Raw genomic sequence first — 19,158 nt, forward strand, 5'->3', positions numbered from 1 at the left:
TCACTGCAGAGCATTCAGGAAAATAAAAAACCCTCCTCGGAGTTGCTTGGCCTTGGCTTTGACAATGACTCTCTGGAATGGACGGGAGCAGTGTGTGTGAGTGCCTGCTGGCTGTGTGGGTGGGCGTCCAAGTAGCCAGATGAAAGAATCTCAGAATGACTGGGAGTGCTGGATTATTGTCTTTCAGGTGCTGCTAGGTCAATACAAGGCAACAGGGAAGTTGTACGCTATCAAAGCCCTAAAGAAACAAGACATCATTAGCAGAGATGAGATTGATAGGTGAGTCTCTGACCAGAGGGAGCACTTCCACCAGAGGCTGTGAGATCACCTCTCTAATCATGTCAGTCTCAGCACTAATGTGGTAGTGGATCCCTCTTAAGCATCAGAGGGCTAGAATCAAGACTTGAAGGAAGCTTATAATAGTGTTGCTCCTGGCATCTAGCAAAATAACACTCACCTGGGGGGAAAGAGAATAAAACTGGGGTTTGGGAACTACACAAGATGAATGTCATCTCCCTTTTTTGTTTCTATAACTCTAAGTGTAAAAATATCCTCCTCTATACTTCCATCTCCAAACATAGGCTTCTCTGCAGAGCTTTGGCCCTGACATTTTCTTTCTTTGAACCCTGACAGCTTGAACTGTGAGAAGCGAATCTTTGAAGTGATCAACTCCTTCAGCCACCCGTTCCTGGTGAATATGTTTGCATGTTTCCAGACGCCAGATCATGCATGTTTTGTGATGGAATACACCCCTGGTGGTGATCTCATGATGCACATTCACTCTGATGTCTTTCCAGAACATGTGACGCAGTGAGTTAGCTTGTTTCAGGTTTCAAAGTACCATAGATGTTTAACTTGGTTCTCAAGTCTCTGTAGTGAAAACTCTTCCTCTTTCTCAGGTTTTACACAGCCTGCGTAGTGCTTGGACTACAGTTCTTACATGAGAAGAAAATTATTTACAGGTAACATAACAGTAAAGTGTAAGAAGCCCAGCAACCCAAATATTAAATTGCCCATTGAGCCACACGTGCAGTTTGTAGCTCACTGCCATGCTGGGGTTTCTTTAGCACTCTGTCCAGCTAGCCAGCTCAGTGACATTTCACATTTCCCTCCCACCGCTCCTGCCATCACATTCAAGAGTTTAACTGGATCCTTTCCACAGTTGACTGGAATGAGTTGGCAGAAATACAACACATCCAAACCTGTGTCTGTATTGACCATACCAACTTACTGTTAACCATGCCAGGGAATGTCATTAAGAAACTGTTTGTCAGACATATTGCCAGTGAGTCATCCACCCTGAAGCAGAGATGAACTGGGGGGGGGGTAACACGTGTCCTCTTTCCAGGAGCATCCTGGCAATGGGGCCTGCTATTAGCAGGACACATCCTTTGATAACACAAGCCCCTCCTTGCAGAGAGCCATTTACAGATGCTCTTAGGAAAATAAATTAATAAATATAATAGTCTGTGAAGAGTATCCTCTAAGGAAATATAGTATTTGAGAAAGTGCAATCTCTATTCATTGTTCATTCTACTTCCCTCTTCCTAACAGCTGGTGTTATGCCATAGGAGCCGACTCCGGGGGTGCTCCGGGGCTGGAGCACCCACGGGGGAAAAATGGTGGCTGCTGAGCACCCACCGGCAGCTCCCCTATCAGCTTCCCCGCATCCCTCCTAGTGTCTCCTGCCTGCCGGCGGGCTCTGCAAATCAGCGCCTCCCCCTCCCCCTTGTGCCTCCTGCCCACCGCGAACAGCTGTTTCGCGGTGGGCAGGAGGCTGGGAGGGAGAGGGGAGGAGTGAGGATGTGGTGTGCTCGGGGGAGGGGGCAGAACTGGTTGAGAAGAGGCGTAGTGGAGTCTTGGGGGAAGGGGTGGAGTAGGGGCAGGGCCTGGGACAAAGCTGGGGGTCAAGCATCCCCTGGCACTTTGGAAAGTTGGTGCCTGTGGGTTATGCCAATTCCCAGACTTCACTCCCAATTCTCTTCCTCCTGTGTCTGCAGGGACCTGAAGTTGGATAACTTGCTCTTAGATGCTGAGGGCTTTGTGAAGATTGCAGATTTTGGGCTGTGTAAGGAAGGTGAGCAACTTTGATGGTACCAAGATTGAGCCATCACCCTTGCTGGAGAAACTGAGCATCTAGGGTTTGGTAACATGTTCACAAGCGCAACTTGTGGAATTGCTGTACTAACACAATTGTGTTCATCCCACTTAAAGAAATCCTTCCTATCTGACCACTATGAAGTTGGGAGCAGTTCCTGTTCCTTCTCTCTGGGTAATTTATAAAGGGGTTTATAATGCACTTGACTGTTCAGAGGAGCCAGGATGCAGCATCATACAGGCTTGTTTTCCTTGTCCTTGCTATGTGGTTATATGATAATTGTGGCTGAAGGAAGTTTCTTTGCGTTGCTGTTTAAATAAACAGTGTCTTTACATTCCTTCTTTGTGCCTCAGCTTAGAAACACTAAAACTCTTCCCTGGTGCGGGTGGCCCCAGAGTTTAAGCTCTGAAAATGGTCCGCTACTCACTTGATCCAGAGAACCCCACCAAATCATGCAAGTCAAGGGGTTCTAACCTTCGAGTCCACTTCAAGAACACTCGTGAGACAGCTCAAGCTATCAAGGACATGCATATCCGGAAAGCCACTAAATACTTAAAGGATGTGACCCTAAAAAAGCAGTGTATTCCCTTCCGTCGTTACAATGGTGGAGTTGGCAGATGCGCTCAGGCCAAGCAGTGGGGCTGGACACAGGGGCGTTGGCCTAAAAAGAGTGCAGAGTTCCTACTGCACATGCTCAAAAATGCTGAGAGTAATGCTGAACTCAAGGGTCTTGATGTGGATTCTCTGGTAATTGAGCACATCCAGGTCAACAAGGCCCCCAAAATGCGCAGGCGTACCTACAGAGCTCATGGTCGTATCAACCCCTACATGAGTTCCCCCTGTCATATTGAGATGATCCTCACTGAGAAGGAGCAAATTGTTCCAAAGCCAGAAGAGGAAGTTGCTCAGAAGAAAAAGATCACTAAAAAGATAAGCTACTAGAGTCCTTAGTGAAGATTCCATGCTTCTTCAAGAGTGCATGGACATGGGTGGGCAAGTGTCCGGCAAGATCAGAGGCAGATCCTCCTTCAAGTAATGTATTAATGCCAGTTCTCCTCTCTTTGCCCACCTGTCTCTATCCTCAGCCAGGTTGTCCATCGTCCAGTATCACCGTCCCTGCTGTCATCACCTACATTGCCTGTTATGCTTCCAGAAAATGTGATGATGCATAACCAATTGGGAATGTGTATGGTGTATTCATAAAGGCATTTTCTCCACAGGGATGGGTTTTGGGGACCGCACTAACACTTTTTGTGGCACCCCTGAATTTCTGGCTCCGGAAGTCCTGACAGACACCTCATACACGCGGGTAGTGGACTGGTGGGGGCTTGGTGTGCTCATTTTCGAGATGCTTGTTGGTGAGGTGAGACCATTTTCCTCTGGGGAAAGGGAGAGGTGGGCCTCACCACATGACATGAGTGGTCACGGGATGGGTGCACCTAACTGCTCTTCATTTATGTCTTTAAAATAATTTAAGTGAATAAAAGTACATCTTTGGGTTCCCCTTGCATTAAAAGTGATTCCTATAATTGCTTTTGTGGTGATTTGAAACCAGCTATAGCAGCCTAACATTCCTAATTCTGTTCTCTCCAATAAGGATCCTTAGTATTTATATCACGTTTTCCTCATTCATAGCACTTGCCAAACCCTACCTAATCCTTCCAAAACTCCGAAGTATTATCATCCCCATCTTACAGTGTGATAAACGAACAGTAGGATACAGATACTATGTATGTCAAATAATAACATGTCTCCACTGCAGTCTCCATTCCCTGGAGATAATGAAGAGGAGGTCTTTGACAGCATTGTCAATGAAGAGGTCCGCTATCCGCGATTCCTTTCTTCTGAGGCACTTCCCATACTCCGCAAGGTACTGCAATGGGATCTCCCTGGTTTTACTGAGACCTCAGCACAAGTAGAGCCAGAGAGACACTCTTCTAACTAGATGGAATTTCCACTTGTGAGTGTGCGCTTCCAGAGGTGTCCATATATTCTACAGGGAAACACCCCCCCCCCCCCCCCACACACACACTCTCTCTCTCTCTCTCATATCCTTGACACCTCCATACACACATGCCATCCGTATAGCCATTGAGGATTAAGCAGGGTTCCTATTGAAGTCTATCCTGCCAAGTCTCAAATGGACAGACGTTAAATAACTCTAGGGTAGGGATGTCAGATTTATTCTGTGGATAGGGCTGAATTTCATTTTTAATTATCAGTGGATCAACGTATATAGTTAAGGCTTATATGCTACTTAGAGTCCACAGTGGATCACCCACTGATATAAATGGATGGTTTACAATGGACTAAACTTGAGTTTAGTGCTGACTGGTTATGGCCCTGCCATGAAGGGAGCAAGTGGAAGAGATTGGATGGTTGCTGCTCTGTTTTCTCTCTGGAATATTGTTCATGTCCCTCCTTGTTCCATGTGTTGAATTTGTCTATTGGTCTTTTCTGCAGCTTCTCCAGAAATGTCCAGAACGTCGTCTTGGAGCAGGAGAGAGGGACGCAGAGGAGATTAAAAACCAGCCCTTTTTCAAGGTAAGAGCTCAGCCCCCTGTGCACCTTTGTGCTCATATGTCTGAGCTGCAGGAGAGCTATTTGCTTTCTGCTGCTATAGAGGCAAACTTGCCTGTTTCTTTTGGTTAAAAATGAGACTCTCAACAGCAGCTTCTCTGACACGTGGTCCCTAAAGCCAAACGTTTATCTCCATAAGTCACTTTCAGAACCTCCTGATCAAAGACTGTTTTCTGGTACCGTTAGGCTTCCAAGCACAGGATCTTTATTTCAATATATGCAGCTCCAAACTGAGTCTTAAATGTCCCCCACCTCTTAATTTCAGACATCCAATCAAACATCTCCCCTATAGCATGGGAATTCTCTTGCTGTGGGTATACAGATGCAGGTACCATCATACAGATTGTCTGGCAATCACTATCTCTGAATTCGGGAGGAAGGTTTGAGCAGTTAGAATATAAAACTTGAACTGTCAGTGTGTTCACAGAGGAATATGAACGCTGAATAGCTTAGGGTGGAGAGGATGCTATAATTTATACATAGTGAAGGAAGGCTACTGAGGCACTAACACTTTAAATACTAAAACCAACTGTATAAAACAGTTGAGCTTTATCAATGTCCAGGATTATCCTGTCATAAATGCTAATATTTGTAAAGAACTATGCCAGGCCCTATAGCAATGAAAACACTCCTTTGGGTAGCCCCTACACAGAGAACTGCTTAATGGTCTCCTGATAAGAGCTTATGGTTCTAGTTTAGTTTTGTCTCTGCTGAATAACCGTCTGAGCTGTAGCTTTGTTTCTTGGCTGGCATTCTGAAGAGCAGTCTTAAGTTTCATGGAAGACTCTGGTTTAGGAGTGATCTCTCTCTTTCCTGTGGTGCACCTCATTTTGGTTATCTTGGCACTTCTGTTTTCTAGCCTTGTAGAAATCAGGCATGCTGCAGCTGATCTGGAAGGGAGGAAGGATGCATAACACTACTATTTCCTACCTACTATCTCACAATTTGTTAGTCTGTTCTTGGTGCTAATCTGGTTTTATAATTTCCTCTATTTACAGGAGATTGACTGGGATGCCCTGTTTGCCAGAGCACTGAAGCCCCCTTTTGTGCCTTTCTTAAGAGCTCCCACTGACATTAGCAACTTTGACGAAGAGTTTACCTCCCAGAAGCCAATCCTGACTCCTCCAGATGAGCTCCCTGTCCTGACCCCTGAGGAACAGGCTGCCTTTAAGGACTTTGACTTTGTCTCCAGACACTTTCTGGAAGTCTGATTGCTGTGGTGTAAGGAGCCCATGCAGACCACTATTACCCTGAGAGATCCTAGAGAGAAACTCGCAACTGACTATTGGAAGGTCAACTTAATAACAGGCAAAGATTATTCATAGGTCTGGTAATATTAAGGATTGTAGAAAGCAGACTGTTCTGCAAGCTGGTTGCTCTACTGCATTGTTCAGTGTGTGCAAATGCTAATAGGAAGAGTGCTGGATATGAGCTTGAAGAAGGTTCATGCTTGCTGGCTGTGTTTGAAACAGTACCTGGCTGTACGCTGATGCCACCATTGGATAGCTGTGGACACACACAATTTAAAGTGGATTTCATTTAACAATGTATCCAAATGAAATAGAGCCTTCACCCCCTTCCCAAACAAACTCCTACCTCTGCAGCAGGGCCTTGCAAGCTGCCTAGCTTTCTCAGCACTGGATGATCAGCAGCAGCAGAACTGGCACTTTCCACCTATTTTCTAAGAGAAGAAATGTGGCACTATTTCTTCTTTGCAAAGGATTTAGGCCCAGTTGTGTTCATATTTTGGGGTGTGTGCGCAGTGGCTTAATACAACCAGAATGATGAAGGTTGAGTTTGGAAACTGCCCAGATGTTACAAGCTGAGATTTTAGCCTTGCTTTGTAAAAAAAACTAGATTTCTACTCTCCTGCTAAATCTTAATTCCTGTCTTTAATAAGAACTGATTTAAAACCCTACAAACTTTGCACATGTTGTTTATTGTAAATTAGACTCTCCCTTCTGATTAAAACTTATGCCTTTCATCGCCCTGGCTTGTTAGAACATATCAGGAGCTGGGAGAACACAGATCTTCTGCTTAACAGAGAGTGTTCTTTATCTCTGTAAATGTAATGTTAATACTATTTCCCTTTCCTTCTTCCTTTCATAAGAGTCTCTTGTCACTCCAGCTGCTCGGATCTGTCCCCTCTGTATGTGTTCTCTTTATTGGGGCCAGGTATGTCACTTTAATGATTGCACTCAGGCTATTTCTCCAGTTTTTTTTAACCTTACTATGTATATGCTGTATTTTTCTCAGATAATATAAAATATTGTGGATGTTTATATCGGAAAAATTAATAAATATTGGTTGTGAAACAACTCTGGCTAAAAAACAGCCTAAATATAGAATAATTTCTATCAAGACCAACTTCATTTGGTGCTCAAAATGCACAAGGATGAGTATGTTCTTGTAGTAGCAGTGCTGTAATTAGCACTTATAATTACTATTTAAACATTACATTCTGACTGTGAAACTGTTTTGCAGAGTGCTGTTGCCTCTTCCCAGCTAGCCAGTATGACTAGCAAGTCAAAAATAGCAACTGTTCTTTAAACAATTTCCAAGTGAGAAGTATGGGGAATAAGTCAAACTACTGGGGCAATTATAACCTTGTTGCACTTCACGGTGTAGAGTGGACTGCTACACATTTATGGTGGTTACTATGTGTAGGGAACAGCACTTTGGCTAGTCGGCTAGAGAAGAATATCCCTGTTGAAAGCTCATAGGAACATGTAGATTTTGGTTTTTCAACCCTTCATCTACAGGGATAGACTTTACCAGTAAAGGATTGTGCTGGTTCTGAAGACAGGATCTGGCCATAACCAGAGATGAGTCCCCATTAAATCAAGATTGGCTGAAGTGTCAAGGAGTTACTTAGGTAAGAGCTTTAGTATATGTACATGTGTGGAAGAAAAACAGCCCACCCTGATCTTAGCTCAGTCTTACTGCTGAATGCCTTGCAAAGGGAAATTGACCCACACTACCAGTTAACTCCTCCTAACCTTAAAGCCAGTTTAAGGCAAGGTACGTGTCTGTACTGAGCCTTGTTTAAACAGCCATTGTCTGCTCACATTTGGCCCCAAATGTGTTTGTAAAAACTTTTACAAAATGTCAAGACTGGCATGTTTCCATGATTTTTTACATTTTAACAGATTATAAAATAAATTAATGGAGATATCCCATCTCCTAGAACTGGAAGGGACCTTGAAAGGTCATCGAGTCCAGCCGCCCCCTGCCTTCACTAGCAGAACCAAGTATTGATTTTGCCCCAGATCCTTAAGTGGCCCCCTTAACGACTGAACTCTCAACCCTGGGCTTAGCAGGCCAATGCTCAAACCACTGAGCTATCCCTCCCCCTCATTAAAAGGTACAGCATAGTGCTACTGCAGGAGAACCAGATGACTGAGTGTTAAACCTGAAAAATGTATAGAGAACAGCAAAAACTAGGTTTAATCTTTAATGATTTACAATTATTTTTAATACAGTGCAGAGCATTTACAAATGTAAACTGCAAATATCTTTCAATGGCAGCCTAGACATTTTTTTTAAATTCACAGTCCCATCAAACATAATATTTAACTTGTGTGTATTCAGTTATACTGGCTGACAGTTATTTTTTCATGTGATAGAGCCAACACAGCTAAGTGTGAAGTGAACTCTAGTCTGGCAGATATTTCATCAACCAAACTAAATTCTAATTGCAGACTCCTTTCTTAATGGTGACTTACAAGCCAGGAAGACCCCATCTTGACATTCACATACCACAGTGTGATAGCGTGTTCTGCCCTGTACAAGACACAGCCCTGGCCCCAAAGAACTAGAAAACTTTTTCTGGTGTCAGACACCAACATAGACCCTCCTGCTGTCTTTGAGTTGCTTTTTCAGAGTATAACAGTATTCTAAGAGTGCTTACCTACCTTGGAACTTGAGTGCAATCTGCCAACGTGATAGCCATCCATTTGGCTCTTGTGCCAAGTGCTAACCCCTGAGTCACGAAAGATACTAAGGCACCAAATAAGCATAACAATTTTTACAAAACCTGATGATTGGAAATATTTTCAAGACTAAGATTGAGTGCAGAGGGCTCTCCTTTTTTGAGGGGACTATTGACACACGATCTTTACAATGCCATAAAGGAACTTGTAATTAAACAGGTTAATTTCACTGTCCATGCTGCTTAAACTGAAGAAATTAAGTTTACGTGTTAGTGTCATCTTAAATTAAAATGGAAATCTTCCCACTATCTTTAATACAGTATCTGCACCTGCTTTAATGCTTTAAAAATAAAAAAAGACTAGTCTTTTTCTCCTTTTCAGTTAAAGTAAAATAAGTTAAACCTAATAGTATTAAATATGGTAGTGAGGAAAACATCATTGAGACATGGATTTAGCAGTACTATTATCAGTGTTGCTCCAGCTGGGCAAGGAAATAAGGATTCTAGCTCCATCCCACCGTTACCAGTTAAAAACCATCTCAGGGCATTCAGAAATATCTCCTTCACTGCCACTCATCCATTTATTATTTTAATCTAAGAATATGTAATTGGAACAATATTCTGAGGGAGGCTTTTCCCAAACAAGCTATAGGTGAGAGTTAGAGCTGAATAAGTGACATGGACAAAGAATGCAGTTGACAAATGTTGCTTTTTTCTGTTCAAGAATGGTTTAAATCTGAGAAGTCTATATTCACTGAAAACTCATTAATTTCTGTATCAAACTACTGAGTCTATGGTCTGTTTAAATGTGCATTTCATTATGTTTAAGTCACCAGTATTGTTTTGTTGACTTGTATCTAAGTAGCCACTCCATCACAAAACATAGATTTAAGAGTTCAAAACTTGAATTTGGTGCATAACAGCTGTTTCTAAGGCATATTAGCAGTAGTAAAGTTCAAGTCTTTGGGGAACGCACGAATCTCCTGCATGCATTCAAACTGAGGTTTCCTTTTCATTGTCCAAATATTCATTCAAAACCTTCCATTATTTACCCAACTCTACCACTAAGGCACATCGGTCCTGACAGTAAGACTTATGAAGAAAGGCCTGACTTATCAATAATTAACTTTTTCTTTCTGCTGCTATTCCCTAGAGTGGATGTGGCACCAACTGAGGAGGGGAGACTGAGGAAATAAGTGAAAGCAGTTATTCAGTAAGTCCCTGCATTTGCCTCAAGAGGTTTGATGAATATGATTAGCAAAAAGATGTAAAGGACTAGCATACACATTCACTCAGACCAGAAATCACCCCTTCAGTGCTGCCCAGAACCAAGAAGTCCCCTTTTAATTTTATAATTAAAGTTTTTTACCTGGATACGAACAACCACATAGAGCCACGCTGCCACTTAATCTTCTTGTAAGCAGACTTGCTCCTGCGGATGTGATAGTTGTACAACAAGTTGCATGGTTCATTATGGACTAAATTCCCCCTCCACTGAAGCAGTAGGAAATGGGTTACAACACAAGTGCTTTCTCTAACAAATCACACAGAGGTTGTTCCTGACAGTCCTACTCTAAATTCCTTTCTTAAAGCCCTTAGCACAGATGCACCATGACAAGCAGCCTCTATTAGTTAAAACCAGAATGACTAATTCAGCAAGAGGACCTGCATTTCAGCTCACCCTGTAGATGTACTTTTCCCTCTTGTAATCAAACTTGGATTACACCATTAAATACTGGCTGAATTTACATTCTATAATTAAACAGGGTCACTATCCTCCTGAAAGTATATTTTCTCCCATGTAACGAGACGGCAGGCACAGAAGAATCTCCAGAGGTTGAGAATGACACCTTGGTCAAAGGGGTTCTCTGACTCACAGTGTCGGAGGTAGGAGATGCGATGGTGTGACATGAACTCCCAGGTGGTTGTATTACATGAGACCAGGTATAAGTGTGAAACCAGCAGCAGCAGCACTACAATGGTGAATATGGCTATCACGAGGAAGGACAGGAGAAGGAAGATGTTGTGCTGCAGCCACTCCCAAGACTGTTCGAAGTAAAGGCCTGACCTTTCAATTAAAAGAGAAACATGGTTTAGTCAAATTGGGTTAGATACAGAACTGAAGTTACATTAATCAAATCATCAGCTTGACTTACAAATACTGCACTCCTGACTCACATGCTGATAATATTTCTGCAGTGTTTTACAGCTTCAAGGCACTGTATAAACTTTGACAGCAGCTGCAGTCTCAAGACTCAAAACAAAGCTAAGTTCTAAATACACTGGAACAGAGATAGGAAGAAGATCTTGGACATTTATACTGCTGTAAAAAATATGTTCTCCTGGCAATTAGAGAGTCGCCTGGCACTGCAGGAGAAGAGCTGCATGAGTACAATGGCAGGAGCCACTCACAGAATATGGTTTATGGGGACTTTCACTTGCCTGCCATTTATAAATAGAGGCTGCACAATAATTAACGAGGAAAGGTTAAACAGTAACCAACAATGCAAAATTACTTTATATTCATTTAGTTTAAGTTTACAGCTAAGCCTGTTACAACCCAAAATATCAAACTGCATAACTAATCACTTCAGTTCTGTCAACTGAATCAACAGTACAGCACTGTTGAAAGTCCCCCAATGCTTGTACAAACTGGAAAGAATGGCAGCTGACTATAAATGCAATATACCTACTGCCAGATGCCAAAGCCTGCTCCCCTGTTTTTCCAGAAGTTTTGATGTTGCTGTCACCTCTGGAGAAGCCAAGCTTGTATTGCAAGTAAGACTATCTGCCCCTCATTTATCGGGGAGTGTCTATCCTATATATCTGGTTTTAAGTGCTGTAGCTCAGGTAACTGTTTGTGACAATTTAATTAAGTCAAATCAAATTTCCACCTCTTCAAATAATCCCCCCTTCTATACTTGCCTTGGCTGTCTGCTCCCACTGCCTGAATGGACTCAGGCTTTTTAAGTGTTTTAAGGCAGTTGTTCTTAACCAGGGGTATGTGTATTCCTGGGGGTACACAGAGGTCTTCCGGGGGTACATCAACTCATCTATAGATATTTACCTAGTTTTACAATAGGCTACATAAAAAGCACTAGCGAAGTCAGTACAGACGCTTCCCGACTTACGCAAGTGTTCCATTCCGGAACGCCTTGCGTAAGTTGAATTTTGCGAAAGTCGGGGATATAAACCCAACAATTACATCCAAAAAAAAAAAGAAGTTATGGAACTTACGGAACTTTTTCCATAAGTGCGGGTTTGCATAAGTCAGGATTGTGTAACCCAGGGAGCATTTGTACAAACTAAAATTTCATACAGACAATCACTTGTTTATATATATGCTGTAAACTGAAGTGCAAGTACAATATTTATATTCCAGTTGATTTATTTTATAAGTGTATAGCAGGGGTGGCCAACCTGAGCCTGAGAAGGAGCCAGAATTTACCAATGTACATTGCCAAAGAGCCACAGTAGTAAGTCAGCAGCTCCCCTGCCCCGTTCCCAGCGCCTCCCAATCAGCTCTTTCGTGGCATGCAGGAGGCGGGGCGGGGGGGGGGGGAGGAGGAGCAAGGGCATGGCAGGCTATGGGGAGGGGGGGGGGCTGTGGCAGAGCCAGGGGATTGAGCAGTGAGCATCCCCTGGCACATTGGAAAGTTGGCGCCTGTAGCTCCAGACCTGCAGTCAGTGCCTATACAAGGAGCTGCATATTAACTTCTGAAGAGCTGCATATTGGCCTCCCGTGCTGTATAGTAAAAATTAGAAAGTAAGCAATTTTTCAGTAATAGCATGCTGTGACACTGGTGTTTTTAAGTGAGGTGAAACTTGCAAGGCAAATCAAACTCCTGAAAGGGGTACAGTAGTCTGGAAAGGTCGAGAGCCACTGTTTTAAGGAACACCCCACCCTATTCCTTAAGTAGCTATGTTCCTCCTCAGTAGCAATAATCAGAGTGGTGCTGTGAGGAAAGCTGGTTACAGTGTGCAAGCAAAGAGAGAACATATCACGTTAACTCCAGCCATTGCTAACTTGCTCTACCCAAATCATTCAGTGGGATTTTGGAATGTCCATCTCTCATCAAAACTCTCCAAGACCTCAAATACAAACTGTCCCTGCCAGAGGCTGCTACTTAAAGTACTTACCATGCAACATGAAAGGACCATAAGAGAACCACAAGCTGCACAGCCAGGTAGACTATAAAGAGTGGATGATTCCTCTCTCCTACACAGTTCTCAATCCAGGGACAGTGATGGTCATAACGACGTACACAGTGCCGACACAGCTGGCAGTGCTTGGCTCGCATTGGTTGCTGTGGAATAAGCAGATGATCTTAAGAACAGTCTACCCAGATCCAATGCCCTATTTCATAGAAAAGAGCTGGGAAGTCATCCAGGTCAATCCTGCAAAGTGAGACAGTTCCCTCTACGATCCCTTTAAAAGCAGTTATTTTAATAATATTTGTCTAATGCCTTACAAAGGAGATCATCATCCCCCTTTTACAGATGGGAAAACTGAGGTTAAATGACTTGCCCATGGCTGGTACTTTGCTATAAAACTTCCCTTAACTAGCTACAGAATAAAGCTGCAAACACATAGGGGAAGGTATTAGCTGAATCAAGAGCTCAGTACAGTTAGCTGTGGATATTTAAGAAAAAGGTGACCAAAGTCTGAAAGTGAAAAACTAGGGCACCTGCCATTCACGGGAATGTTTTGAGTGTATACAAGGAAAGGTTTGGGGTTTTTTTTTGGGGGGGGGGGTGTCTTGTCTTCAGGGGCATGTGGATGAGAGGGTAGAAGAGAAGTATCCACTCTTCCCCTGATATGGGGAGGAGAGCTAATTTTAGGATTAATAGGGAGGTATGGTTGGGGAAGGGACCATGGCAACAGGTGACATGCCCCCTTATTGTGGTACATATATGCTCTGCCAGTCTCTTATCTATTTCAGCAACAAGCTGGCTGATAGCTCCTTCTGCTATCAGTGGTCAGATATTTACTTAAGCTGGAACAACCCTGGATTGTATAAAACTGACAGAGACTGCGACTGAAAACAGGCATTTCCGGGCTTCAGGGATGCATATTCAAGAACTAATCTAATTGGAGGATGAAGGAGAAAAAAGAGTAAACTATGCTTTCTACAGTTAAAACTAGCTTTTCTTTGCTCCTAAGCATCTAAACAAGCTCATACCTGCTAGCAATCTGCTCATGCTACACCTTACACCCAGATGAACTCTACACTTTGACTTTACTACGACACTTTCAAATGAAGTATTTGAAGATGTGGTGAGGCCTTAGCTGACATGGCAACAAGGAGGCAGGAAGCAGGGTTTTCCCCAGTGTGGAGTAAGAAGAGAACAGTACTTTGTGAACTGCCAGGGATAGATGTATTAATCTTGAAAATTAACAGGTTCCCATTTTAAAATGTTCAGTTACACACTCTGCTCGAGTCACCTTTCATCTCAGGATTGTACCTGAATCAAAGTTTCTAATTCTGTCTGCTCCTGCCTTGGCCTTTTACATCAAGATAATACTGTAAGTTTACAAGAAATGAGTGATGGCTAAGCAGAACAAAAGATAGGTAGCCAGATGAGCACCAGCTCACCAAGCAATCACCCTAGTCCCTTGACCAACTAGGGTGACCAGATAAAAAATGTGAAGAAGCGGGATGGGGGGTAATAGGTGCCTATAAGAAAAATTCCCAAATATCAGGACTGTCCCTATAAAATCAGGACATCTGGTCACCCTGTGACCAACTGCTGCACACACATACCTTCAGCATGCAGTATCCACAGCGCCGCAGCCAAACATTGCTTGGAAATTGAGGCATCATTACTCTTTGCTCTTCATTCATCCCTACCTACAAAAAGGTGATAAGAGAAAAGAGGGGACCTAAGACCATGTCGAAATGCCAAGCTAGGGGTGATTCCCAGTTTGTACATCCATCCCCACACTAGCATGAGTATAAATAGTAGCACAGCCATATAACACAAGCAGCAGCAGAAAAGGCATAGTTTAGCAGGGCAGAGTATAAACCTGCCTGAAACTGGTATTTGGCATGGCTACTATTTATACTTGCACTAACTCGATAAGAGCTAGTGCAAGTACACGTATGTGAGCTGGGAATCACACTTGTAGCTCATAGTGTAGACACAGCCTAAGGATGAGCAGCAAGGTTGATTTGTACTCCAGACTCTGGAGAGAGGGATGTAAAGTGTCTCAGACAACTCTCTCACAGTTTAGGAACATTGAACAATTCCTTGAGAAGTACAGAAGCTGTTAAGAAACAAAGGACAGACCCAACACAGTGTATGACAACCTCAGCAATGCAAAGAATCCCATGAAATCCTACTTAATACACGATACACACACATAACTGTTCAGAGAGTGGGGCTATTTTAGCCATTGACAACCAGACAGTGTGTGGAGACAGAATGAAAGCTTTGGCATGGAGCCACATAGGATATAAGTAGTAATAAGACTGCTCTATCTGCCTCAAAATACAGGGGAAATGCATTTGCGTATAAGCAGTGCTGGTTGTTATAAACACAGACCAAAATTCACTTAAGTTTTGGAAGATTAAAGTGATAATGGATATTAAATTGCTTGTACGAGGCAAGATAAGGTGTCCAAGCATGTTAAAGAAGGATAAATATAAAATACCTGGGAGATATTTCCTTCTAGTTAAAGCACTCATCTGATTTTTGTACAAATCGATCTTTCAAGAGGGATACAGTAACAGAACAATTACCTTGTTCAGTAAATAGAGTTGTAAGGAGTACTTTCCTTCCAGCTTGCACCTCTATCCTGGTTTTCATATGCACAGCAATTGGCAGTAGTGAGGGAACATAAGGCAGCTATCTGTTCTACAGAGAACTGTAGCAACTGAGACAAGTGAAGGCATCCGCTCAGTAAAACAAAGTGGGAGAGCATGTGGGTGCTAGGGGAAATTCAGAAGGGGGCATGGTCTGATAAATGCACCTAGCAACATTTGTGCGATTCCTGAGGCTCACTTTATAGAACCTAAACTCCGTGACTGCTTCTGCTTTTGTACACATTTTAAGAGTCCTCTATCCTAAATGTCAAAACAGTTTATATTGCATATTCTTATCTAGTATGTTGCAAAGAAAAACAAAATCTACAGGTTTTATAACCAGGAAGGTTGGTTCCCACGTTCCTTCATTCAGTCAACTATGATTCATGCTAAGAGAATGATTTACCTTCTCTTCCTCATCAGACTCAATGAAGCCTGGATCCATGAGAGACACTACAAAGTACAGCAAGACAGAGCAGAGAACCAGTAAGACAAATATCAGTGGCTGCAGCAACTCTCCATGCTCTTCCTGCTTTCGCAGATCTGAAAGAGGCCACCATAGAAGGAGTAAGTCCATGTGAAATGTTTACTGCAACAAGTTACTCTCCTTGACCTTATTGGCTATGGGATTCAAAGTGGGGCTGAATTCTATATCAACCGTGGGAAGTATGCCTCAACTGCTCAGGAAGTCGGGACCCATCACGGCGGTCCCCTCTGTAAGGGGAACTGACTATTTACAAAGAGCCCTTACAACATACTTAAGAGATCAGCAAACAGCTTCCCCCCATTGATTTGCAAGTCCTTCCCCCAACTCTACCTGTACTTCAATCTCTCGTCACCTTCTCCTGCTGTTCTGCAGTGTGCTGTATATAACTATTCTAGAATTATGAGGATAGCTGCATTTCAAAAGTGCCCATCACTGCAGCATCTAGGTGTCAGAGTAAGATTCAGGGCCATAAAGAATCCAGTAAAAACAGTATTTATATATTAAGAGATTAATAGTAATTATGACAGGTTTCAGGGTGTTAAGCATTATATTACTCAAATACCACAAAAGGTACTTTTTATTATAATCCCCCATGGTTTATAGGTTTTCCATTATGCTGTGTGACTAGATTGGATTGTAAACTCCTTGGAATAGGCACCAGGTCTTCTCAAATATCAAATACCAACCCCCCAAGCAATAGGAGTGAGGTTTCCCCTCTATCCAGGTAGGACAGGGATCTTGTTGCATTGGGTGAGGATATAGCAGTATCCTATGCTCTCACTTCCCCCGCTTGGAGGTAATTTTTTTCCTGCCAGATATGATGGTGCACTATTGCCAACTTCAAGTGTCCAAAAATCACAAGTCTGGCTCCATCAAAACATATTTTTTAAAATCTCGTATTTTAAGGTAATGAACGAGGGTGGCTTTCTGGTTTTTGAGTCTTCAGAGTTCATATTTTCATGTTATTTTTCTAGCCTATGAGGGCCAAACACTTTTAAAAAATGAAAGCTGTGATTCTCACAGTCACATGACTCCAGGCAATGGGGCTGTAAGAAAAGCAGCCAATAGGTGAGCTTTGCACTAATAATCATTAATAATCCTGAGCTGGGTGAACGGGGGGGGCAAAAAAGACAAGTTCGTGGCAGCAGCCAGCCCCCCGGTCCGAGGTGCTGGCGACTTGAGCCTGTGGCCCGAAGGGCTCATGTCCGGTGCTCAGGGAGCGGCTCTCCCCCGGCGAGGGAAATCCCAGGGGCCCGATGGCGGCAGCGAGGAATTCTCCGGGTCTCACCTGTGCGATGCAGGAAGAGCGCCAGAGTGACGCCCCAGCTGAGCCCCGTGTGCGCCGCCCGCACCAGGTAGCCGCCGCCCCATGCAGCCCCCTGCCGCATCGCCCCAACCCGGGAGGGGGCGGCCTCAGCACCCCGGCTCCCAACCCGGAAGGGCGGCCCCAGCCCAGGCCCAGGCTCAGCCGCGCCTCTTGGCAGCGTGAGGAGCGAGGATTGGCCGGGTGGTTGCCATGGCAGAAGGGGTGGGGCTTGAGCGGGGGGCGTGGTTATTAAACCGTATTAAAAGTTGTGGAGCCGCAGGCGCAGAGATTGCACTGGGCGCTGCAGTGCCAGGACCGCTACAGGCTGGGGACCAACCGACTGACCAAGCAGCAGTTCTGCAGAAAAGGCCCTGGGGATTACAGTGGATGAGAAGCTGGATATGAGTCAGCAGCGTGCCCTTGTTGCCAAGAAGGCTAATGGCATATTGGGCTGCACTGGTAGGAGTATTGCCAGCAAATCAAGGGAAGTGATTATTCCCCTCTATTCGGTACTGGTAAGGCCACATCTGGAGTATTGCATCCAGTTTGGGGCTGCTTTCCCCCCCCCCCCCACTACAGAAAGGATGTGGACAAATTGGAAAGAGTCCAGCAGAGGGCAGCGAAAATGATCAGGGTGCTGGGGCACATGATTTATGAGGAGAGGCTGAGGGAACTGGGCTTGTTTAATCTGCAGAAGAGAAGAATGAGGGAGGATTTGATAGCAGCCTTCAAATACCTGAAGGGGGGTTCCAAAGAGGATGGAGCTTGGCTGTTCTCAGTGGTGGCAGATGACAGAACAAGGAGCAATGGTCTCAAGTTGCAGTGGGGGAGGTTTAGGTTGGATATTAGGAAACACTATTTCACTAGGAGGGTGGTGAAGCACTGGAATGGGTTACCTAGGGAGGTGGTGGAATCTCCATCCATAGAGGTTTTTAAGGTCAGGCTTGACAAAGCCCTGGCTGGGATGATTGAGTTGGGGTTGGTCCTGCTTTGAGCAGGGGGTTGGCCTAGATGACCTCCTGAGGTCTCTTCCAACCCTAATCTTCTATGATCCCAACCAAGGCTCTGCAAATGGATCTCAGGCCAGATCCTAGCACAATCAATGTTTTTTATTTAAGCAGGCATTATAGGAAGCAAAAAAATGTAGGAAGCTATCACAAGATTCTGCACTCTCATGGCAATGGTGCTCATGAAGGTTAAATGTGCATTATAGCTACCCGCAGCAAGGACTGGGCATCATATACCTATAACTAGGGAGTTCCACTAAAACTACCCACAGGGATGCTTGACACCAGGGAAACAGGATTCTCAAGACCCTGCAGCAGAGCATGTGCAGTGAAAAGTGTGGCTCTGTTTTGTGAACTAGCTCAACCCAGGCAGTCAAATCAATACAAACAGAGCTTGTAAAATGCCTGTTACAGCTCATATGTGAGGATCCAAAGCATTGTATGGGTTTTACAAGCAAAGATCGGTCCCAACACCTTTTCACTTCTAGTGCAGACAGAGCCTTGCTGACAACTATGATTTTACACTGTAATTTTTTTCTGTCCATCATAGCTAGAAAAAAACAGTAGGGGCTTGAAAGTATCATTCTTCTCCCTGCACATTTTATCCTCCTCCACATGGCAAGCAGCTGATTCCTTCCTGTTATTGTTTGAGTATAAACCAGACTGTTTATTTTCCTTCCTTGGTTGTACATCAGCATTCTTGATTATTTCAGGCCATCTGTGGGGATATAGTAAGTCAGTGCTCCCTCTGCTGGTCCCATGACAGTAAAGTGCAAACTGTTAAGGGTGTTCGGGGTTGACTATAAATCATTTATTTGGGACAGCAAAGCTGAAATGTTGAAAATGATCTTTAGACTCTCTAGTTCATTCCCCATCATGTTTTAACAACCTTAAAGCGAATCCAGTAATCTTTTTGTATTGGAGAAAGCCTTCCAGGAGTAAG

At 43.7% G+C, this 19,158-nt stretch overlaps 3 protein-coding genes across 4 annotated transcripts in view; 2 read left to right on the plus strand and 1 right to left on the minus strand.

The window, feature by feature from the left end:
• Positions 1-6,600, plus strand: part of PKN3 (protein kinase N3) — a 28,283-nt gene extending 21,683 nt beyond the window's left edge. For both annotated transcript variants that reach the window (XM_042854214.2, XM_024106113.3), the window contains exons 15-22: positions 188-279; positions 634-810; positions 900-962; positions 2,001-2,077; positions 3,319-3,461; positions 3,861-3,968; positions 4,562-4,642; positions 5,677-6,600. In XM_042854214.2, coding sequence (XP_042710148.1) covers positions 188-279; positions 634-810; positions 900-962; positions 2,001-2,077; positions 3,319-3,461; positions 3,861-3,968; positions 4,562-4,642; positions 5,677-5,889 — 954 coding nt within the window. In that variant the 3' untranslated portion in view covers positions 5,890-6,600. The remainder of the gene's footprint in view (positions 1-187; positions 280-633; positions 811-899; positions 963-2,000; positions 2,078-3,318; positions 3,462-3,860; positions 3,969-4,561; positions 4,643-5,676) is intronic.
• On the plus strand, positions 2,451-3,055 carry LOC101952497 (large ribosomal subunit protein uL22-like). Its single transcript, XM_042854215.2, has one exon. It carries the CDS (start codon positions 2,510-2,512, stop codon positions 3,038-3,040), a length of 531 nt encoding a protein of 176 aa, XP_042710149.2. The 5' UTR covers positions 2,451-2,509; the 3' UTR covers positions 3,041-3,055.
• Positions 6,601-8,118: 1,518 nt separating the features above from the next.
• On the minus strand, positions 8,119-17,385 carry ZDHHC12 (zinc finger DHHC-type palmitoyltransferase 12). The gene is made up of 5 exons (XM_005293409.5): positions 17,191-17,385; positions 15,822-15,958; positions 14,375-14,461; positions 12,750-12,916; positions 8,119-10,677 (listed from the first exon to the last, which is right to left on the minus strand). Exons 1-5 carry the CDS (start codon positions 17,288-17,290, stop codon positions 10,368-10,370), a joined length of 801 nt encoding a protein of 266 aa, XP_005293466.2. The 5' UTR covers positions 17,291-17,385; the 3' UTR covers positions 8,119-10,367.
• Between the last annotated feature and the right edge of the window lie 1,773 nt (positions 17,386-19,158).

The sequence above is a fragment of the Chrysemys picta genome, chromosome 18 (genome assembly GCF_011386835.1).
Source record: "Chrysemys picta bellii isolate R12L10 chromosome 18, ASM1138683v2, whole genome shotgun sequence".
Classification (NCBI taxonomy): domain Eukaryota; kingdom Metazoa; phylum Chordata; order Testudines; family Emydidae; genus Chrysemys; species Chrysemys picta.

Coding starts and splice junctions, on each gene's coding strand:
- LOC101952497 (XM_042854215.2), top strand. CDS start 2,510: ATGGTCCGCTACTCACTTGATCCAGAGAACCCCACCAAATCATGCAAG.
- ZDHHC12 (XM_005293409.5), bottom strand. CDS start 17,290: ATGCGGCAGGGGGCTGCATGGGGCGGCGGCTACCTGGTGCGGGCGGCG. Junction 14,462..15,821: donor AGTCTGATGAGGAAGAGAAG/GTAAATCATTCT, acceptor ACCTTTTTGTAG/GTAGGGATGAATGAAGAGCA. Junction 12,917..14,374: donor GTGGATACTGCATGCTGAAG/GTATGTGTGTGC, acceptor CTTATTCCACAG/CAACCAATGCGAGCCAAGCA.